This window comes from Triturus cristatus, chromosome 11, assembly GCF_964204655.1.
Source record: "Triturus cristatus chromosome 11, aTriCri1.1, whole genome shotgun sequence".
NCBI lineage: Eukaryota > Metazoa > Chordata > Amphibia > Caudata > Salamandridae > Triturus > Triturus cristatus.
Genome location: NC_140594.1, coordinates 1,018,475,886 through 1,018,502,737, shown reverse-complemented (window position 1 = coordinate 1,018,502,737; position 26,852 = coordinate 1,018,475,886). Strand labels below are relative to the sequence as shown.

At 42.3% G+C, this 26,852-nt stretch overlaps 1 protein-coding gene across 3 annotated transcripts in view; it reads right to left on the bottom strand.

Annotated features, from left to right (window-relative positions):
• The window catches only part of LOC146785847 (maltase-glucoamylase-like), a 783,978-nt gene that overhangs the window by 266,274 nt on the left and 490,852 nt on the right, over positions 1 to 26,852 (bottom strand). For all 3 annotated transcript variants that reach the window (XM_085635202.1, XM_085635203.1, XM_085635205.1), the window contains 6 exons: positions 25,691 to 25,819; positions 24,867 to 24,977; positions 21,081 to 21,143; positions 17,034 to 17,153; positions 14,936 to 15,020; positions 1,391 to 1,529 (listed from right to left, as the gene is read on the bottom strand). In XM_085635202.1, the coding sequence (XP_085491328.1) occupies positions 1,391 to 1,529; positions 14,936 to 15,020; positions 17,034 to 17,153; positions 21,081 to 21,143; positions 24,867 to 24,977; positions 25,691 to 25,819 (647 nt within the window). The remainder of the gene's footprint in view (positions 1 to 1,390; positions 1,530 to 14,935; positions 15,021 to 17,033; positions 17,154 to 21,080; positions 21,144 to 24,866; positions 24,978 to 25,690; positions 25,820 to 26,852) is intronic.

Genomic DNA, 26,852 nt, shown 5'->3' with positions numbered 1-26,852 from the left:
TCAGGCTTTACGGCAACAAAGTACAAAAAACAGGGCAATATGCATTCTCTATTCATGTATCCAGTATCTAGAGCAACATCTATGTAACCATCAAGAATGCCACATCCCTGTTCCAAGTTAGCTGACGGTATATATGAAGATCTCTATATCAAAACAAAGTATCAATTCATCTCAACCTTAAAAATCCCCTTACCCTTCAATCACTCAATAGCTGAACCCTTGCACTGATTAGTGCACTGATGCCTTTTGGCTTGCCTTGGGCTATATAAATGTTACATACCCATATACATACTCCTTTGACAGATATTAAATCATACGGTAGTCTGTGACCAAGTGACTCTAATCTACAAGTTCCATAGGCAGTAGAGGCACCAGCCTGCAGAGTGCGTTTTAAGCTAGTCCAACAGACATCTGCACCTGCCCTGCAATCCACTATGTCTACAGGGAAAGTATCTTCACCCTTTATAGCAGTCCATCTGCCTTGCAAACCACTGGATCAACCTTCAATGCCTAAAGAAATTCTCAATGTCATTAGGTAAAATTCACAGTATTATGCAATATGTTATCAAACTGTTGTGTCATGTTTTACATTGAACCACACACAATGGTTCGGATGAAAAGTTTGCATTCCTGTGTTGAGAGTAAAGATCTTGATATAGGTGAACAACAGATGTACTGATCGCAACTTCTAATTGGTTGATCATTCAGTAGAAACAGAGAAAAGATTTAGGCCCAAATTGTAACTGCTGGTTGTGATAACTTGGTATCTGAAATCACCACAGAACTACAACTAATCTCACATATGCCCCCTCGGAATAAGGATTTAAATATGGAAATCTCGGTTACCACACTGATTTATGCATGATATTCCACAAGTCTATGTCCTTTTGTAGGATCAAATTACATCAAATTTGATCTAAAGAATTATTTCTGGCTTTATCCACAGTAAGATTGCAAGTGGTAATCACACATAGAAAATTACAACTGGCTCGTAGTAGCGACTTTACAGAAACATCTCTTTAAACCCAAATTGGTGCTAAGATAACACTTGTACTGTTGGCGTTTTAGGCATAGTGCTATGAAATTACTGGTGTCATAGCTTTTCTATGCCACGGCAGTAATCAGACATGTTCAGTAGGAGGTAAAGGAAATGGTTGAACAACACAGTAATTTGCCGTCTTATAAGAAACTACAGAGTTGCATCAATCAAAGAAGATGGAGCTTGTTGCCTAATCATGTAGATACTATTATCGATCACCTTGCACTCCCCAGGTATTTGTGACATGAGTACAATATTATAAATAATAAATTACTGTGAAAACCCGTCAGTAAGCAGTGCTAATTGAAAAAGTAAACTCACATCATAGACTTGTCTAAAAACATAACTTACTCGTATGTTGGTTTTGCCTCTGACCATCCGTATAGATTATGAACATCGTAGTGTCTCATCAGTGTCCCGTCTGACATCTCCTGTTGACTTTCCATGCATAATGTTTTATGAATTAAGGTCTTGTTTCTGGAATCCAAATCTAAAAATACACAAACATAAGTGATTTAGCAAAAAGCAATTGGTATGCGTACTTGTCATACTCGGCTAAATGCCCCAACTGTATCATAATACAGTAAATTTCTGCCAAAAATAGCTGTAAGAGTGCAGAAAGCAGGTTTAACTGCTTGTTCTGCTCGATTTTCCTGGCCTTCTTGTGTTAACAAGTGATTGAATGTGACTTCAGTCTCTTACCATTCAAGCCTAAGGGTTAGAGTAGTGAATGGAGCCTATTTACTAGGCACTTTGACATGATTCTGTGCTCTTCCCCATAGATCAGGGCTTGCACACATAGCCTAGGGGATAGATTCGTTAGTATTAGGGATAACCTGTCCTGTAGTGAGGGTATTTCATGGAGCTGTGCTGAATTCAGGCCTGGTAGGCCTCAAACGGGAGAGACTCCATCTTTCTTTCTGCTTCGGCAGCTTGGGATACTTCTAGGCCAAGAGTTATGTTTTAGTTATGAGGTGTTATTCGCTTGGAGAGAACCGGTCCAGGCCGGCCCTTATCGAAGGATTGTATTTTTCTTCATGCCGAAGACACTACATCAGGCCGGCCGGCTGGGAACGTGTCCTTGGTACGGGGAGGTACAAGAATTTGGTGGGCGGCAGGTTACGGGCCGGAATTTTCCATGAGGAAATGCACCTCTATATTAGTGAAAGTCTGAGGCAGTTACATGTTCAGTCCGTAGGCGGCATCTGGCCGTTAGCAGTAAAGCTACTACTTATTCCAGGGAAGACAGACGCCATCTTGAAGGCGGAGAAGAACCGAGAGACAGATGCTTTCCTAGCAGAATAGCCAGAGAGGAGAGAGTAGCCGATAAGGAAGAGGTCCCAGTGACTCGAAGAAGGGTGATTCCAGGCGAGCCGAGATACAGACGAGAAGGGAACCTAGATGACCACTGAGTGCAGGCTACATACTACTAAGGTGATGTCGACCCTTTCTTATTAGAGTGTACAACTTAATCTTTCACTTTTCTTTGCAGGTTATGTGTTCTATCGTAATGTTGTGTGATTGTGTATGTACTGAGTAATAAAGTATCCAGTTTGTAGTGAACCAACATGTGCTGCGTGTTCTTGTATAAGAGGGTAGCCTATTCTTCTAGTCAGCTGCGGCTACATGAACAGATGTTAACCCTGATCAGGTAAGTGGTAACTGAATAAGGGAAAGAGGAGCCCCTCGAACCTGAGAACAGGCTGTACTCAAACTGGCAATCCTTGTGTGATCTGATGAATAGTGAGCCCTTTTTGTATGTTATGGTGACCATAGGATGAACTGTCGTATGAGACTGCCATCTGGGTAGAGAGGTCTGGGTTCGTATGGGACCGCGAGGCCGCCACTTGTAATACTGTCGTATGGGCAGAGAGGTCTGGATTCGTAGGGGATCGCGAGGCCGCCGATTGTGCTGATACTGTCGTCTGGGCAGAGAGGTCTGGGTTCGTATGGGACCGCGAGGCCGCCACTTGTGATACTGTCGTATGGGCAGAGAGGTCTGGATTCGTAGGGGATCGCGAGGCCGCCGATTGTGCTGATACTGTCGTCTGGGCAGAGAGGTCTGGGTTCGTATGGGACCGCGAGGCCGCCACTTGTGATACTGTCGTATGGGCAGAGAGGTCTGGATTCGTAGGGGATCGCGAGGCCGCCGATTGTGCTGATACTGTCGTCTGGGCAGAGAGGTCTGGGTTCGTATGGGACCGCGAGGCCGCCGATTTTGCTGATACTGTCGTCTGGGCAGAGAGGTCTGGATTCGTATGGGACCGCGAGGCCGCCACTTGTGATACTGTCGTATGGGCAGAGAGGTCTGGATTCATAGGGGATCGCGAGGCCGCCAATTGTGCTGATACTGTCGTCTGGGCAGAGAGGTCTGGGTTCGTATGGGACCGCGAGGCCGCCACTTGTGATACTGTCGTATGGGCAGAGAGGTCTGGATTCGTAGGGGATCGCGAGGCCGCCGATTGTGCTGATACTGTCGTCTGGGCAGAGAGGTCTGGGTTCGTATGGGACCGCGAGGCCGCCACTTGTGATACTGTCGTCTGGGCAGAGAGGTCTGGGTTCGTATGGGACCGCGAGGCCGCCGATTTTGCTGATACTGTCGTCTGGGCAGAGAGGTCTGGGTTCGTATGGGACCGCGAGGCCGCCACTTGTGATACTGTCGTATGGGCAGAGAGGTCTGGATTCGTAGGGGATCGCGAGGCCGCCGATTGTGAGATCTTGGTATACATAGTAGGAATCCCCTGTCCTTAGGTGATAGATATATGTGGTTGTAGGATTGTAAATAGGTTCTAGGGAGGGGGTAACGTTCTGGCTGGGTTAGTGAGGCCCTGATGAGTGGGTTCTATCTGATCCGAAAACCCAAGCAGAAAATTTGGCGTCACGAACCGTTTACGAAACCTGTGTGCGTTGTGGTTGTATCGTGTTTGTTTCTGGTGCGTGCGTGGTTTCGTTTGTATATTATTTTTACATCACTGTGAGTGTAGTTTTCTTTTCTCTTTCTTCTTTTTCTTTTTCAATTTTTCTTTATTTTCAAACATGTTTTCTAGAAAGTCGAAATCTACTTTTAAGTTACCCGTTGATATTCCCGGCTGGGATTCAACGCCTTATGAAGCCTTAGCCCGTGAGTGGGCTGATTCTACTGGTTTGAGTGAGAATTGGAATTCTTTTTTGGAACTGGCGGAGCCGGCTGATGTGATTACTTGTTTACAGAAGGCGCCGATATCTAAGGGTGATGAAATTCCCGTTTTGGGACGCAGAGGTTGGATTGTTCTGTCTGCGTACAGGATCCTGCATGAGAGGTTGTTGAAGTTACAGAATGTGCATAAGGATGTGGAAGCGAATTTTGTTGAGATCCAGAATGCTCATACTTTGTTGCGGTGTCAAAATAAGTTGCTTGCTGACAAACTTGAGACGTACCAAACTATTGCCGAGAGGGCGGCTGTGCGAATTGCTCGTTATAAATACAAAAATCGGCGTGGTCGGGTTTCGAAGCGAAAGGTGCGTCTGGTCGTGGCGAAAGCCGGTCTGGATTGGAATCCTGATGAATGGGATGGTAATATCTGGAACTCGAGTGATTCTCCTTCCTCGGGTGAGGAGTCTGCCAAGCGCGAGTCCTCTCGCTCCGGCCGTGATTGTAAGTCTGCTTCTTGCGCCTCTGATGGTGCACTCCATGATTGCGTTCGTCCTTCGAGTGGGGTCGATGCTTCTTACACTGATTGTTCATCTACGTGTACTGGTCGAGCTCCTTGTGCTGCTCGTCCCGCGGTCTCGGTGCATCCGGTTTTTCGGCGGAAGTTGCAGCAGGCTCCCGGTGCCCCGAATGGTATTGCTTTAGACTCTTTGGAGGATTTTACTCAACAAGAAATTAGTGATATTTTACAGAGATTTCGGCAGCGAGCTGGTGAGTCCTTACTCACATGGATGGTGCGCCTTTATGAACTGGGCGCTGCTGGCATTATGTTGGATGCTGGCGATTGTTTGAAGTTTTGTTCCTTGAGTTCGGATTCTACTGTACAGGATCATTTTCGTAACTTTAATGTTGGTGGTCAAATTTCTTTGCTTCAATTGGCGACTGAGGGTTGTAATCAAAAATATCCTACTGAATCTGATTGGCCTGTGAATGACAAACCGTGGTATACTTTGCGCGATGCTACGCAACGTCTCAAAGAGGAGGTGATGAAAACGGCAATTTTTCTGAATACTGCTGACAGGTTGCTTGATGGTTTCTTGACATCTTCTGTGCGGAATCGTATTATTCGTTCTTCTCCTGTTGCTTATAAGCAGGTTATGATGACTTTATTGATTAATCAGACTGGTAACATGTTATCTGTGGTGCTGGAATCGGTACGCCAACTCGGTGAGTTGGGTGAGTGGTTTAAACCTGAACGGCAATCCCGGCCTGACACTCGTACTCCTGGTGACAATAAACTTACTAGACGTGATATGTTTTTTGGTCTTATGGCTGATGGTGTGCGGAAGGAGGACATTGATGGTGAGACCACTTCTCGTTTGTGGGAAATGTTTCGCAAACGTGGCTTGGATCGAAAGGAGGGTGCCCGGCGTGTTCGGACAACTGAGTGTGATCGTGGTTTTTCTGACGGTAGCGGTGATGACGACCGCCGTGGGCGCTCTGATCATCGTGATGATCGACGTTATGTGCGTGATTTGTCCCCCCGTCGTGAGAGAGACAGGGAGAGAGAGGGGGAAAGAGAGAGGGGGAGAGATGATTATGTTAACAGCAGACGTAGAGATGATAGGGATCAATCCCCTGAGTTGAGAAGGAGAGAGGATCGACACATATTGGCCGATCGAAACCCGCAGTACAATGCAGGGAACAGTAATCCATTTCGTAATGGAGATGGATATGAACAGGAGGTATCGATACCTAGGAAACGTGAGAGTCTTTATCCTGATTTATCCTGGTACACAGAACGCAGTAAAGATGACTAGGAAATAGGTCAAGCTCCAGTACATAGATGGGCTCACAGAGATAATAGACCCTATGTAGATATTGATATTTATTGGAGACATCGTAATGTCCAAAGGGCCCGATCATTGGTAGATACAGGAGCGGAGGCCACTCTTATTCATGGAAAATCAAAGAAGTTTAAAGGTTAGCCTTTTACAATTACCGGATTAGGCGGAAAGGAAACTCCCGCAGTTCAAACCTTACTTGAAATGAGAATAGGTAGAATTCCTAGAAAAGAATACTCTGTATTAGTGGTGCCACTCTTAGAATTCATAATTGGAATTGATATTTTGAAAGGAATGACTTTGCACTTAGATGATGGATGTTACCAATTTGGAACTAAACATTATATATCGTCCAGGCCTGTACGGGTTGGTCGTTTAAGAATGCCCCCCATAAAAGTTCCCCAGGCGACAAAAGTGGTTCGTCAGAAGCAGTATCGTATTCCGGGTGGTCATGAAGAGATTAGTACCACTATTCAGGAGTTGGTGGATGCAGGTGTTATCACCCCAGTTACTTCTGCTTGGAATAATCCTGTTTGGCCTGTACGTAAGAGTGATAACTCTTGGCGCATGACTGTTGATTATCGAGAATTGAATAGACACACACCCTCTTTGACTGTTGCAGTACCGGATGTTATTACCCTAATTGAAAGAATCCAAAAACATCCAGGTACATGGTATGCGTCCATTGATATTGCTAATGCTTTCTTTTCGATTCCGATTGCCCCTGAGTGTCAGGAACAATTCAGTTTTACGTGGAACGGGCGTCAGATGACGTTTAGAAGTCTTCCTCAGGGCTATGTGCATAGTCCTACGATATGTCACCGGCTGGTGGCAGAGCATCTGGCTGAGGTACCGGTTCATCCACAAATTCAGATATGTCACTATATTGATGATATTTTGATCCAAGGCGAATCACGAGAGGAAGTTCAGACCCAATTGGACAGAGTCATTGAGTGCCTGCGTGAGAAAGGTTGGGAAATCAACCCGGATAAATTACAAGGTCCGTCCCAAGCTGTAACATTTTTGGGTATTAATTGGCATGAAGGGCACCGAGAAGTGATCCCTCAGGTTAAACAGAAAATTCTTGATTTCGCAGTTCCGAGAAATAGGAAAGAAGCCCAAAGCTTCATTGGTTTGTTTGGATTTTGGCGCCAGCATATTCCTCATTTGAGTCAAATATTGGCCCCTTTGTACCGTGTCACTCGTAAAAAGAATGCATTTGAATGGGATAAACCACAGCAAGATGCGTTCAGTCTGGCAAAAGAAGCAATTCAGCATGCTCTGGATTTATGGCCTGTATGTGATGGTGATGTGGATTTGAATGTGTCTGTACAAGGCCTTTATGCGAATTGGAGTTTGTGGCAGAAACAAGGCAAGAGTAGAGTACCGTTAGGTTTCTGGACCAAAAAGTTACCTGATGCTGGTGAGCGTTATACACCTTTTGAGAAACAGCTACTTGCATGTTATTGGGCTCTGGTGGATACCGAGCAGTTGACTTTGGGACATGATATAGTTTTGCGACCTGAAATTCCTATCATGCAGTGGGTTATGAGTTCGCCGAAAACTCACCGAATTGGACACGCTCAAGAGGCGAGTGTGATTAAATGGAAATGGTATATACAAGATAGGGCACGTGTGGGACAAAAAGGAGTTGCATCTTTGCATGAGCAGGTGGCACGGGCGCCATCAACTGAAACTGAGAGTGAATGTTTCGTACCTTTAGTACAGGAATCTCCTGTTAAGTGGGGTAAACCTTTTGATGATTTGTCCGCAGAGGACAGAAACCATGTCTGGTTTACGGATGGTGCAGCAAGGTTCATAGGGACGAAACGGCATTGGAAGGCAGTGTCCTATAATCCGATCACTCAAAAATTGCTGAGTACAACTGGTGAGGGTAAGAGCAGTCAATTTGCTGAACTCTATGCTGTTTATCAAGTTCTGAAACAAGAGTTACCTGGCATATGTCATATTTTTACCGATTCTTGGTCTACTGCCAATGGACTGGCAGTTTGGTTACCGACTTGGCATTCCCATAGTTGGAAAATCCATTCCAAGGAATTGTGGGGAAAAGAATTATGGCAGGAGATTTGGGAAATGCTCCCACAGAGTACTGTTACAATCTTCCATGTGGATGCTCATACCCCGATAGACTCTCTTGACAAATTCTTTCATAATATTGCAGATGAGAAATCTAAAATTGGTGAGGCAGTGGTGGACACGCAAGATTCTGATATTGCGGGATTGGCGAAATGGGCACACCAGAAAGCAGGACACTTTGGAGAGAAAGCCACTAGCAGGTGGGCTGCTGATCGAGGAATTTATATTCCCCTAGATTTAATTAAAAATGTTATTTTACATTGTCCCATTTGTCAGCATATCAGGCAGCACAAAGTGCCCCAAATTGTTAAAGGTCATTTACATCGCGGGAAAGTGCCCGCTCAAATTTGGCAGATTGATTACATTGGTCCACTCCCTATGAGTAGGAATTGTCAATATGTTTGCACCATTGTTGATACATACAGTGGCCTGTTGGTGGCCCTTCCCTGTAAGCAAGCTACCCAACTGAATACTATTAAAACATTGGAATTGATTATGATGTATTATGGTGTGCCATTCCAAATTCAATCTGACAATGCATCCCATTTTCGTGGAAGATTGGTACAGGAATTCTGTGTGGAAAACAATATTGAATGGGTGTTTCATATACCCTATTACCCACAGGCCTCGGGTCTTGTGGAGAGGTTGAATGGCCTGCTAAAAGACCAACTACGCAAATTAACAGATGACAAGTATAAGAATTGGCGAGATCTTTTACCTCAAGCGCTATTGATTTTGAATAACCGTCCTTTTCTGAATGCTGAATCCCCACTTATGCGTCTGTTTCCTCCGAATGTTGTTGCTAAACCCAATGAGATCAGAGAGACTGTGATGTACTGGGAGATTACTCCCGGAGCTTTGGCTCCATGCAGAGCGACCCCAGGGTCGGCAGGTTTAGACTTGCATGCCATGGATGACACCATTATAAAAAGTAAAGATCGAGTCATCATTGAGACAGGTGTTGGTGTTCAGATACCACCTGGAAATTTCGGATTAATTGCCCCTAGATCGGGGCTGGCTGTAAAAGGCATTCAGGCGCTTGGAGGAATCATTGATAGTGATTATCAGGGAGAGATTAAGGTGCTCCTGCTGAATGGCAGTGGGGTTGACTTACTGATACATAAAACTGACCGCGTGGCTCAATTGCTAATAATGCCTGTCTTCAGTGGTGAGATGGTAAAAGGCACTGCCCCAACGTTGCTAACTGTACGAGGTCAGAAAGGTTTTGGCTCTACAGACAATCCTGGGGCCAGAGTTTGGGTGCAGTCGCCTAAGAATCCCCCTGAACAGGCAGAGGTCATTGCAACCGGTCAAGATAATACCATTTTAGTTATGAGACCAGGGAAAGATAGCTGGGAAGCAGTCCCGGCTGACAAATGTTACTTACGAGAATGAATAATGCCTGTATTTGATTCTCTTTCAGATCATTCTTTGGACTGTTGCTGCGGGATGTGTCGGCATCGGACTGTTTTTGGGCTGGTGCGACGAGAGAGGAGGGATCCCATCAACCCGGGATGAGTTGAGAACCCGAGTGTCGCGTTCCTTCGCTGCGTGGGATTCGTCATCGAACTTTTGGATTTCACTAGCAAAACGGGTGACTAGCGCCCCTCACTTCTGGAGGCCCTTGTGCCATTACTAGATTAAGTTTGTTAATGTTTTCCTCGCATCCGAATGCCAACTCTCGTGTGATTCGAGATACAGTGAGATTACAGGAGGATTGTGACTCATCTTTGCATTTATATTCTAAGTCCGAATATCTTAGCCTGGCTATTTCAATTATTGGTGTTCCTGCTTTGGCAGTTTATAATGCCAAATCTATTGAGAAAATGGCCTGCTGGATGGTGAAATCCATTAATAATACTTCCACAGTCCTGTCGGACATGCTATTAGACGCCCAGGGTGAACGAAGGGCTATCTTGCAAAATCGAGCGGCCATTGATTATCTTTTGCTTAAACATGGACACGATTGTTCTGATTTTGAGGGTCTTTGTTGTTTTAACTTGTCTGATCATACACAATCCATTCGAGCTCACATTAACAAGCTACATGACTTGACAGAAGAAGTTAGAAAACACATTGATCAGGGCTGGTTTGACTGGCTCTTTAATTGGTTACCTGATTTGCATTTGTTACGTCAAATATTAGGAGGTATTCTGATTACTATCGCCATTTTGATTTCCATCTGTTGCTTTATTCAGTGTACTCCTTCACTACTTCAATTCTGCACACCTGGTACTAGACATAGATCAGTTAGTTTTGTTTCATATTATTCTTCCACAGATGTTAGTTCCAGTTAATGAATGTATAATAGACTGAAGTCAAGGGTGAAATGTTCTGCTCGATTTTCCTGGCCTTCTTGTGTTAACAAGTGATTGAATGTGACTTCAGTCTCTTACCATTCAAGCCTAAGGGTTAGAGTAGTGAATGGAGCCTATTTACTAGGCACTTTGACATGATTCTGTGCTCTTCCCCATAGATCAGGGCTTGCACACATAGCCTAGGGGATAGATTCGTTAGTATTAGGGATAACCTGTCCTGTAGTGAGGGTATTTCATGGAGCTGTGCTGAATTCAGGCCTGGTAGGCCTCAAACGGGAGAGACTCCATCTTTCTTTCTGCTTCGGCAGCTTGGGATACTTCTAGGCCAAGAGTTATGTTTTAGTTATGAGGTGTTATTCGCTTGGAGAGAACCGGTCCAGGCCGGCCCTTATCGAAGGATTGTATTTTTCTTCATGCCGAAGACACTACATCAGGCCGGCCGGCTGGGAACGTGTCCTTGGTACGGGGAGGTACAAGAATTTGGTGGGCGGCAGGTTACGGGCCGGAATTTTCCATGAGGAAATGCACCTCTATATTAGTGAAAGTCTGAGGCACTTACATGTTCAGTCCGTAGGCGGCATCTGGCCGTTAGCAGTAAAGCTACTACTTATTCCAGGGAAGACAGACGCCATCTTGAAGGTGGAGAAGAACCGAGAGACAGATGCTTTCCTAGCAGAATAGCCAGAGAGGAGAGAGTAGCCGATAAGGAAGAGGTCCCAGTGACTCGAAGAAGGGTGATTCCAGGCGAGCCGAGATACAGACGAGAAGGGAACCTAGATGACCACTGAGTGCAGGCTACATACTACTAAGGTGATGTCGACCCTTTCTTATTAGAGTGTACAACTTAATCTTTCACTTTTCTTTGCAGGTTATGTGTTATATCGTAATGTTGTGTGATTGTGTATGTACTGAGTAATAAAGTATCCAGTTTGTAGTGAACCAACATGTGCTGCGTGTTCTTGTATAAGAGGGTAGCCTATTCTTCTAGTCAGCTGCGGCTACATGAACAGATGTTAACCCTGATCAGGTAAGTGGTAACTGAATAAGGGAAAGAGGAGCCCCTCGAACCTGAGAACAGGCTGTACTCAAACTGGCAATCCTTGTGTGATCTGATGAATAGTGAGCCCTTTTTGTATGTTATGGTGACCATAGGATGAACTGTCGTATGAGACTGCCATCTGGGTAGAGAGGTCTGGGTTCGTATGGGACCGCGAGGCCGCCACTTGTAATACTGTCGTATGGGCAGAGAGGTCTGGATTCGTAGGGGATCGCGAGGCCGCCGATTGTGCTGATACTGTCGTCTGGGCAGAGAGGTCTGGGTTCGTATGGGACCGCGAGGCCGCCACTTGTGATACTGTCGTATGGGCAGAGAGGTCTGGATTCGTAGGGGATCGCGAGGCCGCCGATTGTGCTGATACTGTCGTCTGGGCAGAGAGGTCTGGGTTCGTATGGGACCGCGAGGCCGCCACTTGTGATACTGTCGTATGGGCAGAGAGGTCTGGATTCGTAGGGGATCGCGAGGCCGCCGATTGTGCTGATACTGTCGTCTGGGCAGAGAGGTCTGGGTTCGTATGGGACCGCGAGGCCGCCGATTTTGCTGATACTGTCGTCTGGGCAGAGAGGTCTGGGTTCGTATGGGACCGCGAGGCCGCCACTTGTGATACTGTCGTATGGGCAGAGAGGTCTGGATTCATAGGGGATCGCGAGGCCGCCGATTGTGCTGATACTGTCGTCTGGGCAGAGAGGTCTGGGTTCGTAGGGGATCGCGAGGCCGCAGATTGTGCTGATACTGTCGTCTGGGCAGAGAGGTCTGGGTTCGTATGGGACCGCGAGGCCGCCACTTGTGATACTGTCGTCTGGGCAGAGAGGTCTGGGTTCGTATGGGACCGCGAGGCCGCTGATTTTGCTGATACTGTCGTCTGGGCAGAGAGGTCTGGGTTCGTATGGGACCGCGAGGCCGCCACTTGTGATACTGTCGTATGGGCAGAGAGGTCTGGATTCGTAGGGGATCGCGAGGCCGCCGATTGTGAGATCTTGGTATACATAGTAGGAATCCCCTGCCCTTAGGTGATAGATATATGTGGTTGTAGGATTGTAAATAGGTTCTAGGGAGGGGGTAACGTTCTGGCTGGGTTAGTGAGGCCCTGATGAGTGGGTTCTATCTGATCCAAAAACCCAAGCAGAACACTGCTCGCCAAGTGTAAACTTGTTATTATCAGGTGACCACACTATCACAATGCAGTGTTCTGTGGTTTGTGTGTTGCAGTCTCCATTAATAGGTTAACAATACATGCTTAAATGGACAAGCTCTGATTCGCAGGCATAATAACACACTCTGCAAACAACGTAACCGTAACCCTAGTATATGCTTTTCTAGTCTGAGTTGTCTTCGTAAGAAATTGACGTAACATTCATAATGAAGTGTTTAGCACAGAAAATTCCACATTTCCCTTTTTGGAACCGTTTATAACCTGATAGATGTCACGTTTACCTTGGAAACCTCTCAAAAGAACATTATACTATGTAAAGGTGACACAATAATACTTTTGTAGATTCTTGGCTTACTTATATAGTTATATGTACAAAATATTCCTATTTTATGCATTTTGAATGTCCATTTTCTTATATTTACGAGCATGTCACTTTTATTACTGGATTCTGGGTACTGAAAGGCAGTAGCAGCTGCTACCGGGCAGGGGTAGTGAGGCTGGTAAGTGGTTAGAGGACAGATAAGGGAATAAAAGATTTACATGGGCCGGCCGGCCGCCTCCTTTCCTCCATCCTCTTCCAGGTCTCCATACAATGCAATACAGCATTGTGATGGGTATGAGCACCGTGGTTCGGCGCTCAGACAGGGACTGAAAGGCTTTGCATATTCCTCATCAGGCTCTGTATTGCAGCCTGGTGGCGAACATGCAAAGTGCGCATGACTGTTTGGCCAGCCCAAGAGGGCCGGTGAAACTGTCATGTTCACTTAGGGAGTGTAAACCACTGCTCCCCCTGCTTTTGTCTGCCCCGCCCAGCCACTAACTGAAATAGGTAAAATAAAATGATAATAATTATACGTTATAATCATTTTATTTTCCCTTTTAAGCAGTGGGGCGACACTCCTCCGCCTTAGTGGAGGAGCCACCACTGCAGACAGGCTGCTAAAAGCGCTCACTGCAGGTAAAATGTATCTTACATTACATTTATGACATTACTTTTGGCATATTTGACTTTTTGTAAGTACAATGTAAAGTTGTCACAAGCAATGCAAGTTAAATAAAAGAAAAATACTACATGTGGATGCAGCAGGAGTTTCGACAAGCACATGTGTGATTAAAATCAAGGAAATAAGTAAAATAAATAATTGTTTCTGTAGCTTAAGCCTCCATTTTCGAATATAAAATTCACCATTTTTTAACATTTAGGTAATGAATATGACAAATGGTTTGACAGCAGTAAGTGTGCCATGAAGCAGCAAGGACCAGCTGCATAAAATCCATATATAAATCACACGGATGCTGTATCTTTTCAATGGTTAAAAGAGAAAACATGAGCTGAAGTGCTATGTCATCTGTCAAACTCACTGCACTTGCCAAACCAGTTTGGAACCATGGGGCATATTTATCATTCTTTCACGCAATGCAGCATATATGGTACATTTCTGTTCTCTGCCTGCGCTGGTGAACAAGCTGCTGCCTAGTGCCAATGCAGGCGTCTTTGCAGTATGGTGTGAACATGCCTGCATTTCAGGCAGGACTGGTTTTGTGCAGAAAGGGACACCTTCGCCGCACACTAACAATCGTTACAGGCGTTTTCCTCTTTCTAAGTCTGCGGCAGAATGTAGCACACATAGAAAGAGGAAACAAGGAGGAGAAATAAAGACATTTCTCCTAGTTGTGCATCCCCTGGGAAGAATTAGTTTTGACACATTACCAAGTTTGAAGGTGTTGGCAAATTTGGGAATGTGCAAAAAATCAATGGGTGGATGCGTTGGAAAACCCACGCTGCACAGATGGAACTTTTTCTCTGCACAAAGTAATTCAAGGCAGTGATATCCACATCCTTGGCTACTTCAGATTTACCAAGCAACACAGGGCCATACAAGGTGACTTTGTGTGCCTTGTAAATCTGACTTAGGGATTGAGGTGCACTTGTGACACTCTGTGTGACGTAATCGCAATGCAATACTTTGATAAATCTGGTCTCAGGTTCCCAACTATAGCCCCTGACTGGCTTCGCACAGAGCACTAATAATTATCTTTTCTAGAGCTGTCTCTGCCCAGGAATGGGCTATTAAAAACTCAAATGAATAGTAAATCGGAAATTTTCAAGGACAGCTAGTTTCTGGCCTTTCCACCAGCCCTCGATTTGACAACTCAGTGGGGTCTATATGCCACACTTCCGAGAACTATTCATACACATACAATACCTTATGTCTACCCACTTAATCTGAAACCCCACACCAGCACCCTCCCCTTCCATTTCCAAACAGTTTTTTTTTTTTAAATCAGACACTTACAAGGCATATATGGGGGATTGTTTAGATTTTGATCTCGACATCCATTGACGGATCCATCCACAAAGCTAGCTGGTTCATTCATGTCCTAAAATATGAAAAGAAAGTGTAAGGAAAAACTGTTTCTATTTCCACAGGATATATGTGCATTCAAACATCATGCACCCCCTGCTTCTTCATGCAGAGATAGGGTGTCTAAGTTCACAAATAGGAATCAAAGGCACAGGCTGAAGCCTACACCCTGCAGTGACTGAATAACCCTAACTTTAGGAGGTTAATACCTGCTGGGCCTACTCCATCAAAAGCTTTTGATTTGGGGCCCTGCTGGTTTTGGGCAGTCGCCATGCTTTGTTTACTTTAATGAGGTATCATTGCACATCTACCATTATTTGAATTGAAAAATGTTGTTTCTTTTTTTATAATAATAGCCTCAGCAGTATTTTTTCATTAGAATAAGTAGAAAAAATATAAAATTGAATATATAATATTAAATGTTCTGAAGAACGTGTTGCCAAAAGCCCTAAAACTGGAAAATTACACAAAATGTGTGCTCAGCGACAACTTGGACGTTAAATGGTGCTGTGTGTTTGGCTAAAGATATTTGGAAACTATAGAACTAAAATGAGACTTTATTTTGCAGAAATAGAACTATCTAAAATCTAAATGGCCCAAGTCAGAACAATACAACTGTAAATTTCAATAAGGTTTAAATTCAATAGTTTGACATTAATTGTGATTCAGTCCTGTTTTTGTCAGTTCAATTTGATTGCAATAACAGGAGGGAACAATACATTTAGAGGCATGCTCTGATGTAAAATATTTTTTGAAAAATCATTTGCGGAAATTTGAAGTTTGATGGACAGGGTCCTCTGTTTCAAATGCCGATGTTGGCTACATCCACGGAATAAATCCTCCAACAGCCTGTCAGATTAGGGGCCACCAGAGGAAAGGATAAATGGTGAAAAGGCATTTTTCCTGTACGCAACGGTGTAAGTGTTTTTTTTTCCTGTCCATTGTTATCAGGAAAAACCTGATGGTAAGCAACAGAAAAGAAAAATTATAATTACCCCATGCCATGGAAAACAATTCCCAAATAGTGAGGGTCATTAGAATCTTACTTTTTAAAAAGAAAAGTCCTGCTTTAGCAGTTTATTTTTGTCAAACAAAAATGTTTGAAAGGTTTGATAGATGGCTATCATGGTTGACAGTACCATCCATAAAACATATCATACATTAACAGTAAAAGCCGCAATGTGGTTTCAGTCAATCTACAGAGAAACTTGCAAATCTAGTGAACAACGAATGACGGTCCTTCAGGATAGCGGAAATCATCCTTCACTATCCCGACGGGCAGATCCGCCTGTTATTTCCAATTTTGAGTGGAGAAACTCTGAGTTTAATATAAGAAAACAACAAAAAGCATGGGGTAATGCCATTTTTGTGAGGGTGGTTGAGCCAACTATTTCTTACCCACCAGTGAGGATGCATAAAATGGGAATTGTGCTTCATAGGTTATTGTTACACGTATCAATTTTTCCCATTAAGGCAAAATATGAAATTATTTTAACTGCCACAATGCTAAAATAGAAATCTTGTCTTCCTTGTGCAGTACTTGTCACACTCTCACTCACTCTATTGTGGAGCATGAGTGCTCTCCCTATATTTCTGTTTCTTCATTTTATATTTGTCATCTTGATACTCCAGATTTCTCTTTGACTCATAGTGAGTTCACTTATTCCTTTTTCAATATTGTGTTTAAATTGAATGAAGGTGGCTAGTTAATACTGGACTATACTTTTTGCCATTTTTGGCCTATTTATCTAAATTGTAGCGAAGTGGTGTAAATTCAGCACTTAAGGCTAATGCTTTTTATTGCCACTAGTGTGAAGGCTTCAAAGTTGTAAAATTGCTTGTAGTAAAATTACACTGCTAGAATGTGAATGCCAAAACAGTGGTAAACTTACTGCAAGTGTAAGTTTACTTTTGTGAATCAGGCCCAACTGTTGTGAATATATTTCCTCACACTGAGGCTCCATACTGAAAACTGCACAGATTTGTATTATGTAAACTTAACAAACGTTAGAATAAAATATACACTTACTATCCACAATCCATCAAAATGTATACTCTGATTATGATAGTACTCATATATTTCTCTTTCCCACCACGTTTTTGTACGATCTCGGAAGTAATCAGGGAATGCTGCAAAAGATCTGTATAGCTGTAAAAAAAAATATTGTTAGGGAATACTTGGGAAAAAAAAGGGCGTAAGAAAGATTAAACCCAATCATATGTATGAAATTATAATTCTTATGTTATTTGGAACATATTTTTTAACAGATTCACATATTTTTTACTATATTTTTCTGCCTCATACAAGAACTGCTTAGTGCCTCACATATTCCGTTTTTGTTTCACTTTACAGAAGACAAAAAGCCAAAAGGGTAAGTCACTATGTGGATATAATCCCTGGTGGTATGGTTATCTCTAAACACATTTGTCTATTCCTATTGTACATGAAAATTGAATTTTAGAAATTATACATGAAATTATCCTTAGTGCAATATGCTGTGTATTACCTTTTTTTGGTGGAGGGAGGACATTATGATTTAGTATAAGCTATCTATCTATCTATCTATCTATCTATCTATCTATCTATCTATCTATCTATCTATCTATCTATCTATCCATCCATCCATCCAGTAGGATTCACTGATGGGCGCTGTATGTCTAGCTGAATCTCACGCCCTTCTGGTGAAGGCTGTGATCAGCAGGACATGGACACTTGTGGCGGGTATGACGCAGGGTCTGCCAAAGGCTGACTGTATCACTGAATGGGTACATGGAATGTAAATAAAGCAAGTGCATCATGGAAAAAAATTATAGGACGTCCCTGAACAAAAACGGGTCTGCCTTGGGTTTCTTGAGCAAGGCGTTGGTCTCGGCGTGCCTCCAGCTTTCCGGGAAAGTCGCGGTCTCAAAGGAGATGTTGATGTTGAGATATAGCTAGAGATGAGGATGGGCATCATGGCATTCCCAAGTAGCAAGGAGCTTGTATTCCAACTACCTCTAAGGATTCTCTTCAATTGATAGATCTCTATCTCTCTAATGCCAATTGGGAACCTGTAACAGCCGTACCCTTTTCGATTTAAAGAGACAGCCCACATGCAGAAGGGGACCTTGTAGAAACAAAAGCAACTTTTTTCTCTTAGACCTCTATTTGTGACCTGAGCTGATGGATATGAGGGTCGAGGACGGATATAAAAGTGAGCACTTTCCTTTGCTCGTAACCCTCAAGGGAAGCCTTGTTTTAGCAGATCAGGCCAAGGGCTTGCCCAAAGGGGCATTGACTGTCACTCACAACCGGAAAAACGACAGATGGGATAGTATTGCTTCAAATCCTGATGCTCGAAGCCAAGTATATATTTATTTGGAGCCTGTTAATAATCGCTAATGGTATAATAAAGAGTGTGGAGAGGCCAAAACCTCCCTGATTAAAGCTATCAAAAATGGACAACAATCCCTAATCCAGGAAGAAAGGACCATGTAGAAAGCAATCCTTAAAAACACTAAGAGAACCAGGAACTCTCAAATATGGAAGGGGTGTCTTAAAAGCCATTCAAACTAAAAACCAAGCCACTTTTTGGCATATATTTAGCCATGGAAATAAGTCAGACACAATGAGACCATAAGCCAACATCTTACCCATGGACTGGGTGGTCCATTTCCAATCCATTTATGGTAAGGGCAAACTAGCCAATATAAAACGAGATTCTCTTTGGCCCTGGCATGAGTCCTTAAACCATAGATTAGTATTCACCCTGGCTGAGACACAGCAGACTATTTCTGAACTAAAAGCTGAAAAGGCCCCTGGACTGGATAATATCCTTGGGGATTTGTTCAAATCTACACCAGAGATCTGGTCACCCTATTTAAATCGTATTTTCAATGCCATTGCAGCAGGCGCACCTATCCCACTATCCCAGGAAGGGAGCAGAAATAGTCTCCATGAACAAGAAAGGCATGGGATCTGATAGATATAGCCTTACATAGCTTTTGCAAACAAGTTCTGGGCCATTTAAGTACTTGGCTGGAAGATAATAATGTTCTGTCCCCTTTTCAGGCAGGATTTCGCCCAAAAATAAGTAGCGTAATCCAAGTTTTTAGGTTCTTGATGCAGAGGTGGAAAACCATAGACACCATAGACGTTAACGGAGGGAACTTTTACGTAGCATTCGGGGCCGTTCAAGGCTGCCTATGATATGTCCCCTAGAGACAAACTCTTGGCAGCCTTGGGGACATGGGTATCCCTCCCGTGTTATTCAAAATTGTTGTGCAACTCCACACCGAAAACTATACCCAAGTAAGATGCGGCCCAGATGGTGAATTAGCAGATCGCATCCCAGTAGATAAAGGTGTAAGGCAACTCTTGCCTCAACACTCTTTCTACTTTTTATTAACAGGTGCTTCCACTTCCTGATGGGATGCATCGACGGCTCCCCGGTCCTGGATGGTGTCAAAATCCAGGCATTGTCATTTGCCGATGATACCCTCTTGGTGTCAAAACCCTCAAAGACTTGGAGCTACTACTAGAAAGATTCAACCTGTTTTGCACTAATAATAGGCTAGCCATAAAGGCTGATAAAATAAAATTATCTATAGCTATTCATTCCCATAAACAAATTCTGAGGAACAATAAGACTAGGGGGAGCCAATCTGGAGAGAGTCTCAGATTTCAACTACCTGGGTATGCGTCTGTCTGCACCAGCTCATGGAACAGACAGATAACCAATAGTGGGCTACTTCTTAATCATATGGCTTCTGCCACGTTAAATTTTGCAAAAAATACATCTTCTCAACCAATGTCCCCACTTTTGGAAATAAGGAGAGCCCAAGTCATGGCTACGGCTAATTATGGCTCTGAACGCTGGAGCAATAGCAACATGAAATCTCTAGGGATTGCTGAAAACAAGATATTTTGGTCAGTGCTTAAACTCCCCCAAAGTACGCATGTTTTTTTTTTACAGAGTGGACCTAAATGTTCACCCAATTGATGCCATAGTTAGATTAAAACCAATCTTATACTGGCTGAGATTATGGCTGGTCCCCGAGCTGGAATGCTTTAGGAATTGATTAAAGGATATTCTCCTAACCCTCGTGTGTGTTAACACTTTGCAGAGGCAAAGCTACATTAAGCAATCTCTTTTTTCACTGGGGGTTTCTGATCTTTGGCAATGCCCAGAGCACATCTCTGCCTTTTCTGGACTAATGAGAGGAGGAAGGTACTGACATCCACTAGTTGTGGTGTCTTATCTGACTGCTTGTTGAACCACAAATGTGAACTAAGATTCAAAAGCTACCTGGATGAGATCGACCCACCATTTACCAGATCTTTGTATATAAAATTTAGGCTGGGTATTTTGGCACTTGCATCTTTCACCAGTAAATGGAGGCCCCACACAGAGAGTAGTGCAGCTTGCAATGCCTGTGGAGCAACCAAGGAGACAGATGCTCATCTATTTTTTTTGCCCAGCATATACTAGACAAAGAAGACGCTGGGTTGTACCCGTACGTAGACTTTTTGGAACACGGTTCCACAAACAAGCCTTGTAGATCTGCAGGTCAGATACTGGGTCTTGTTTGTGCATTTTATAGCTAAATGTTTAGAAGCAATCTGATTTATTCATGCCAGGACAATTGCTAGAATTTACACATTGCATACATGATGATAGTTGTCACTTTACATCCTCACCCAGATGACTATTAAATATAACCAGCTAAGAAACTTTTAATTTTATAACAAAACAATGTTTTTACACAGTTTTGCTTTTAAAATCATGTTTTAAATTATTTAATTTGATTTTATGCAGAAATTGTATTTAGTCTAAAATTTACATTGTGGTCCTTTTACCTGGAAAATGTTTATCCTGTATTGATTTGACTAATATCACAATGTGTTTTCTATTTTGTATTGCTTTTATGGTCGTCAACCGAAATAAAGTATTTAAACTGGATACTGGATTTGAAGTAAAGTGTAAAGTACAATATGTTAAGTTTGCTACTAGACTTATCAAATATGCACCAGTAGCAAATTATGATTACATTATCCAAAGTATTATTCAGTAAATCTATCAAATTACTTCTGTACCTGAACTTGTTCATCCCACGAAAGTGAATCGTTGACTACTATGTTCGGGTAATCTGGCCACACCTAAATATTCAATAAACAACAATGCACATGTTAAATGAGCTGTACCAAGTGTCTTGGTGAAATATATTTTTAACAATTTAAAAAACAGGCAATATTTATATTTGTGGTGGTAATTCTGTCAAGCTATGTTTGAATCCAATGTAATATAATTGTTTTAATAATATATGTAAGAATCCCTCATGACCTAGAATAGTGCAGCAGTGTCGACTTGGCTATAATGGCAGTAGAATTTTAAAAATGTCTTATTTCTGTGAACTTCTAACAGCAAATCAAATTTTGTTCACAAAATGTATTTGTTTCTTTTAAAATCAACACTTTAATCAGTCCAAAAAACACAGATGTTTTTAAAGAATGATTTGCAATAGATTTGAAGTCAGTAAAAATAATTTACATTCACATTCTTTGTCCACTGATATAGTCAACTAAAAACATACTAGGTCATTAAAAATAACATATTTGTACATATTTGTACAATGGATTTGTGAGAAAGAAGCTTGTAAGTGAATTGTACTCGAGTAAAGTACATGCAATAAAACTTAAAATGCAAATTCTTAGTAAACACTGGTGTATGTCATTTTTCATGATTCTCGGTTTGTATATCATAATGATGAACAGCCAGAACTTTGCAAAATCATTAGGGGATGGCATTCAGATGTTTCTGGCTACTCGCTAAATAAAGGGTCATCTAGGGAAACCTACCAAACCCACACATTTCTAAAAACACCTGGGGGAGTCTAGCGAGGTGTGGCTTGTGTGGGTCTCCCAACTTTTTTCTACCCAGAATCCCATGCAAACCTCAAATTTAGCTGGAAAAAACACTTTTTTCTCCAATGTCTGCCTGGGAAAGTTCTGGAATCTACGTGTATCTACAGATTTCCTACCACCTCGTATTCCCCCAGGTCTCCCGATAAAAATGATACCTCACTCGCGTGGGTGGGTCAAGTACCCACAACAGGCAAAGCTCCAAAACGTATTGAGGAGACATCAAAATGACCTATCATAAAACAACCTGGTTTTGCAAGGGGAGTCACCTGGGTTTTTGGCCCCGGGCTTGGCCGCCATCTTAGGAAACTACCAAACCCACAAATTTCTGAAAACTAGACACCCGCGAGAGTCCAGCGAGGTATGGCTTGTGTGGATCCCCCAATGTTTTCCTACCCAGAATGCCCTGCAAACCTCAAATGTAGCTGAAAAAACCAAATTTTCCACGTATTTGTGGGTGGAATCATCGTGCTAGCACCAATGTCCTAAACCACAGCGTTCCTCTCAGTCTCCCGAGTAAAATGATATAGGTACTAACAAAATGTGTAAATATCTACTGTTTCTAAACTCTATATTTTGTTCCAATTTCAGAAATACTTAGGTGTCTTTCATACTGATTTTTCCCTGTATATATTTTCCCAAGTTAATTGCTATATACCCGGTACATAATAAAAAAAACATTGCAAGACACTGCTCAGTTACTGGCTCTGTGTTCGTCGGGTTCTTGGTGAACCTACAAGTCCTATATATCCACACAACCAGAAGGTGCAGTGGATGTAACGGTATATTGCTTTCAAACAGCTGTCATAATTAGAAGAAGTTACAGGTGAAAACGTTTACACAAATGGCTGTTGTTTTCAAATAATTTTCAATTTTTCCTATGTTCTACTGTTAGTTTCCATAAAGAAACCTTGAAGGATCTACACAAATGAGCCCTTGCTGAATTAAAAATGTTGTCTAATTTTCTAAAATGTATAGCTTTCCAGGATCCATTATTGCTTTTCTCCCAGTAACTGGAAGGAGTTTAAAATCGCAAAAATAGGCTATGTCCCAGAAAAATGCAAAAAATGTGGGTTTTCTGACAAAAGTATGATTGTCCCTGAAAGCTGGGAAAATGGTAATTTCAGCAACACAAACCCCTTTGTTGGTACCATTTGCAGGGAAAAAAACAGACACTTACATCTGTAGCCCTTCCCCCCCCAAAAAAATGATGTTGGAAGAAAAGAACGCAATTGCGTGGATACCTTTTCTGGTCGAAAAGTTATAGGGGCCTAAGCGCGGACTACCCCAAATAGCCAAAAAAAAGCTTAGCACAGCAGGCGGGGGGAAAGGCCTAGCAGCGAAGGGGTAAAGGGATATGAAAGGCCTCTATGCCTGTTAGTTAATAAAAACTAAAACAAACACAGTTAATCAGGATGACTCGTTTTGGATAAATAGTGAGGTTTTAATGTGATTCTTGTTTAGGAATTGGCTTAATTCTGAGATGATCTCGGAGAAAAGCATTCAGTAACAACACAGATTCAGTGTGAAGAATTTAGGTGAAATGGAGTGTCTACAACATCAGATTTCTGCTCTGCTAATGCAGTAATGTTTAATCTATGCCACCTTTTACTGTGTCTGCAGAAAAGATGTTGTGACACCAAGCATCAGGTGGCTTCAGATTTTGCTTGGGATGAGAAGGCTTTCTATGTGTTGAGTTAGGTGTTCGAGTGTTGGTTGCGGAAAATCCTGAAACGCAATGCACAACAACGTGAAGCCACAGCAGTTATGTAAATTGTTTAAATCCCATTTGCCTCAGTGATTCAAAACATACCCGATAAGCTCAGGCCATGTTCTTGGTATTAAGCAGCCAGTTCTAGATTCTCTTACCTTACCAAAAGGCAATAGAAGGTAAAACAATACATTCTAAAACTGCATCAACGACTATCTAGAAACAAAGGTTCGTGAATAGTTTGGGGCATATTTACAATATTTTCGCATAGGGCAGCACCACAAGCCTTTTAGCTGTGCTGCCCTACATCAAACGAAAAGGGCAGGAATGCACCGCATCTACAAGATATGGCGCATTACTGCATTTTCTGTAAGCGCCGGAGCACAAACTGCAGCTGAGCGTCAACGTAGACACCCCTGCACCCCTTGCACCATGGTGCAAGGGTGTATGTGTTGTTGGCATGATTGTTTTTGTGCAGGAAGGGACACCTTCCCTACACAAAAACAATCAAAGGAGGAGTTTTCCTCATTCTATGTGTGCCGCAGAATGTAGTACAAGTGGAAAGAGGAACAACCGAGGAGAAATGTAAAAATGTCTCCTCGTTACGCTTGCTTTGGGAAGGCAATAGTTTTAGTACTGCCCCAGATTTACAATAGGCTGTAAATCTGGGCCAGTGTCAAAGACCATAGGTGTTGTGTGTGAACACCCACTGCTACACCCAAGGAATGCCCTTTCCACACAGAGTAAGGCATTGCCTTACTCCATATTTACAAGGTCATGAAAATGCAGGCAGGTTGCCTTTACCTGGCCTTGTAAATATGGCCTGGCACACTGCGCCTCCGGAGCGACACAATAGTGATGCTCCTACGGCATAAAAGTGCCAGAGGGGTATTGTAAATATGCCCCTTTTTATTATATAAAAACATACATATATATATCTCAACATTGCTGGCCAATTTTTCAATGGTCGAAGTAATTTTCTAGGAGTCTTGAACCCAAATATGCACTAATCCACTGATAGAAAATGTTGTTTCTCCCCTGATCAGTGATGTAAATGCAGCTGCAGATGTGCCTGGCACATAAGCCAAAATTGTATGGAAGGTGAGCTTATATGCCTGGTACTGGTGCAATTTACGTGATTTGGCCCATATCATAAACTCTCAGGTACATGCAACGTCATAGCAACTATTTATTTTGTGCAAATTACATTTCCTATCTGTCGCTCTACCCAGATAAACAAAAGTAAGTACCTTTCCCCAGATGATTTCATTGCTGTTGGGCCATTTGATGAATACATCTTCCGTAACACCTCGTTCGAATGCTGGATAGGGTTCCGTTTCATTTCCCGAAATTGCCGGATCCTAGATTAAATCCAAAAGATGATGATGCAACTGATGACTGGATCCAGTTAGAATGTTTTTTTTTCCCATATTACATCTACAATTAATTATAATTATTCACAATTTCTATTACGAGCATGGAAATATTTGTGCACTATAATTTAACAAGGTGTGGTTAGATAGTGTGGTTAAATTATATTGCAATAATTCCTTCTCTAAAAGGTTTCTCTTCAATTATCTTCTTGCATTGCACATGTAGCTGGTTTTACTATGCTAAAGTTATGATTGGATATTTGTTGTAAGTTTTGTTTTTCTTTTTACGCCTAGTAAAAGACTTTGCAACTTACAAATAACAGATATTTTCCTTTTATAGGGAAAGACTCCACTCTACTTAGTGATTTGATACTTAGTGGATCACTAAAAATATAAATCATGAAAGTGTTAAATTAGTTGTCCATCAATATTAAGGGCATTTTAAGATCATCAGGTTATTTAGAGTTTGCCTGGTGAATGTCCTCTATGCCCCATTTAGAGTGTGGATATAGGTATACACTCTAAACAGGTTATCACATCTCTGCCAACCTCTAAATAAAACCTTATGTCTAAAAAATCGAATTTCCTCGGTTATACAATGCAGACATTGCAAAATATACACAGCAGCTTCACGAAATTATAAAATTAAATACTACATGAACAAATATTTAAATCTGTAGAGTGTGCAGGGCTGTTAGTACCAGGATGATGATGAATCTCATTCCTTCTGAATGCAGGTGTTCAACCAGTTTTGGAAGTCCTTGGAAGTGACTGCTGAGGGTAAAATCCATCTGCCTCTCCATGTAATCTATGTCAGCATACTGAACATCCTGCAGAGAGAAACATTTCAAATTGTCAAGCCATTGTATCTTTTTATGACGTTTGTATCCTACAACAGGAAGTTAAATCACTATTATTTCCACCAAAATATACTGTAATGTTGGTAAAAAAAATGTGTACCATTTTATGGCCATTTGAAGGTATATATGAGATAAAGTACCCTCTGCCATACAGTTTAAAGATATTGCAAGTAAGAAAGGAGTTCCATGATCATATGGGGGGAATTGGCTGAGGACCTAGTTCGTTTAAAAGGTTATAGACCTACAAGGTAACTTGCAGTATCCTCATCATGTACAGCATGTGAACACCCACAGTTACACCCATGGAATGCACTTATAATACATGGTAAAATCAACCCCTTTCTCACAAATCACTTAAATCGTTGGTGCATAGCTCTTTCACATGAAAGAGAGAGAATGTTTGCAAATATGAAGACTAAAAATATAATCTTGAGTGCAAAACGAAACACATCAAAAAAACTGTTAGATGTTTGTTGCAAGAAGATACTAGAAGTAGGCCTGGGCGGCAAATTCCGTTCCGTTCGCGGAATTTGTGGAATTTGGGTAATTTCGTGTTCTGCGGAGAACGCGAAATTGCCCAAAATTCCGCTTTCCGCGACATCGCGAAATCTTTGCTTGTTCGCGTTCTCAAAATGCGTGTTCGCGAGATATTTCTCCCCGAGCACGCAAACAGCGATAGTGAACAGGAAAAAAGCATCGCGAACAAGCAATTCCGCGTGTTCGCGGAATTTCTGCGTGTTCGCGGAGATTTTTTACCGTTTCGCGGAGATTTGCGTAACGCGATTACGCAAATTCCGCCCACCCCTAACTAGAAGTAGGTTATTGCAAGTCAGTTTTGAAAAAAAAACAGTAGCCTTGTGTAGAAAGATGCAGAAAGAGTCCAATGTTTCTATAATTACCAAAGGAGTGCATTAAATAAAAATATTGTTCTACATATCTTCTTTTTACTTGTCACTGCAAGCTAGAAAAAAAGATCAGAGGAAAGAAAAGCAATGTTTTGTTT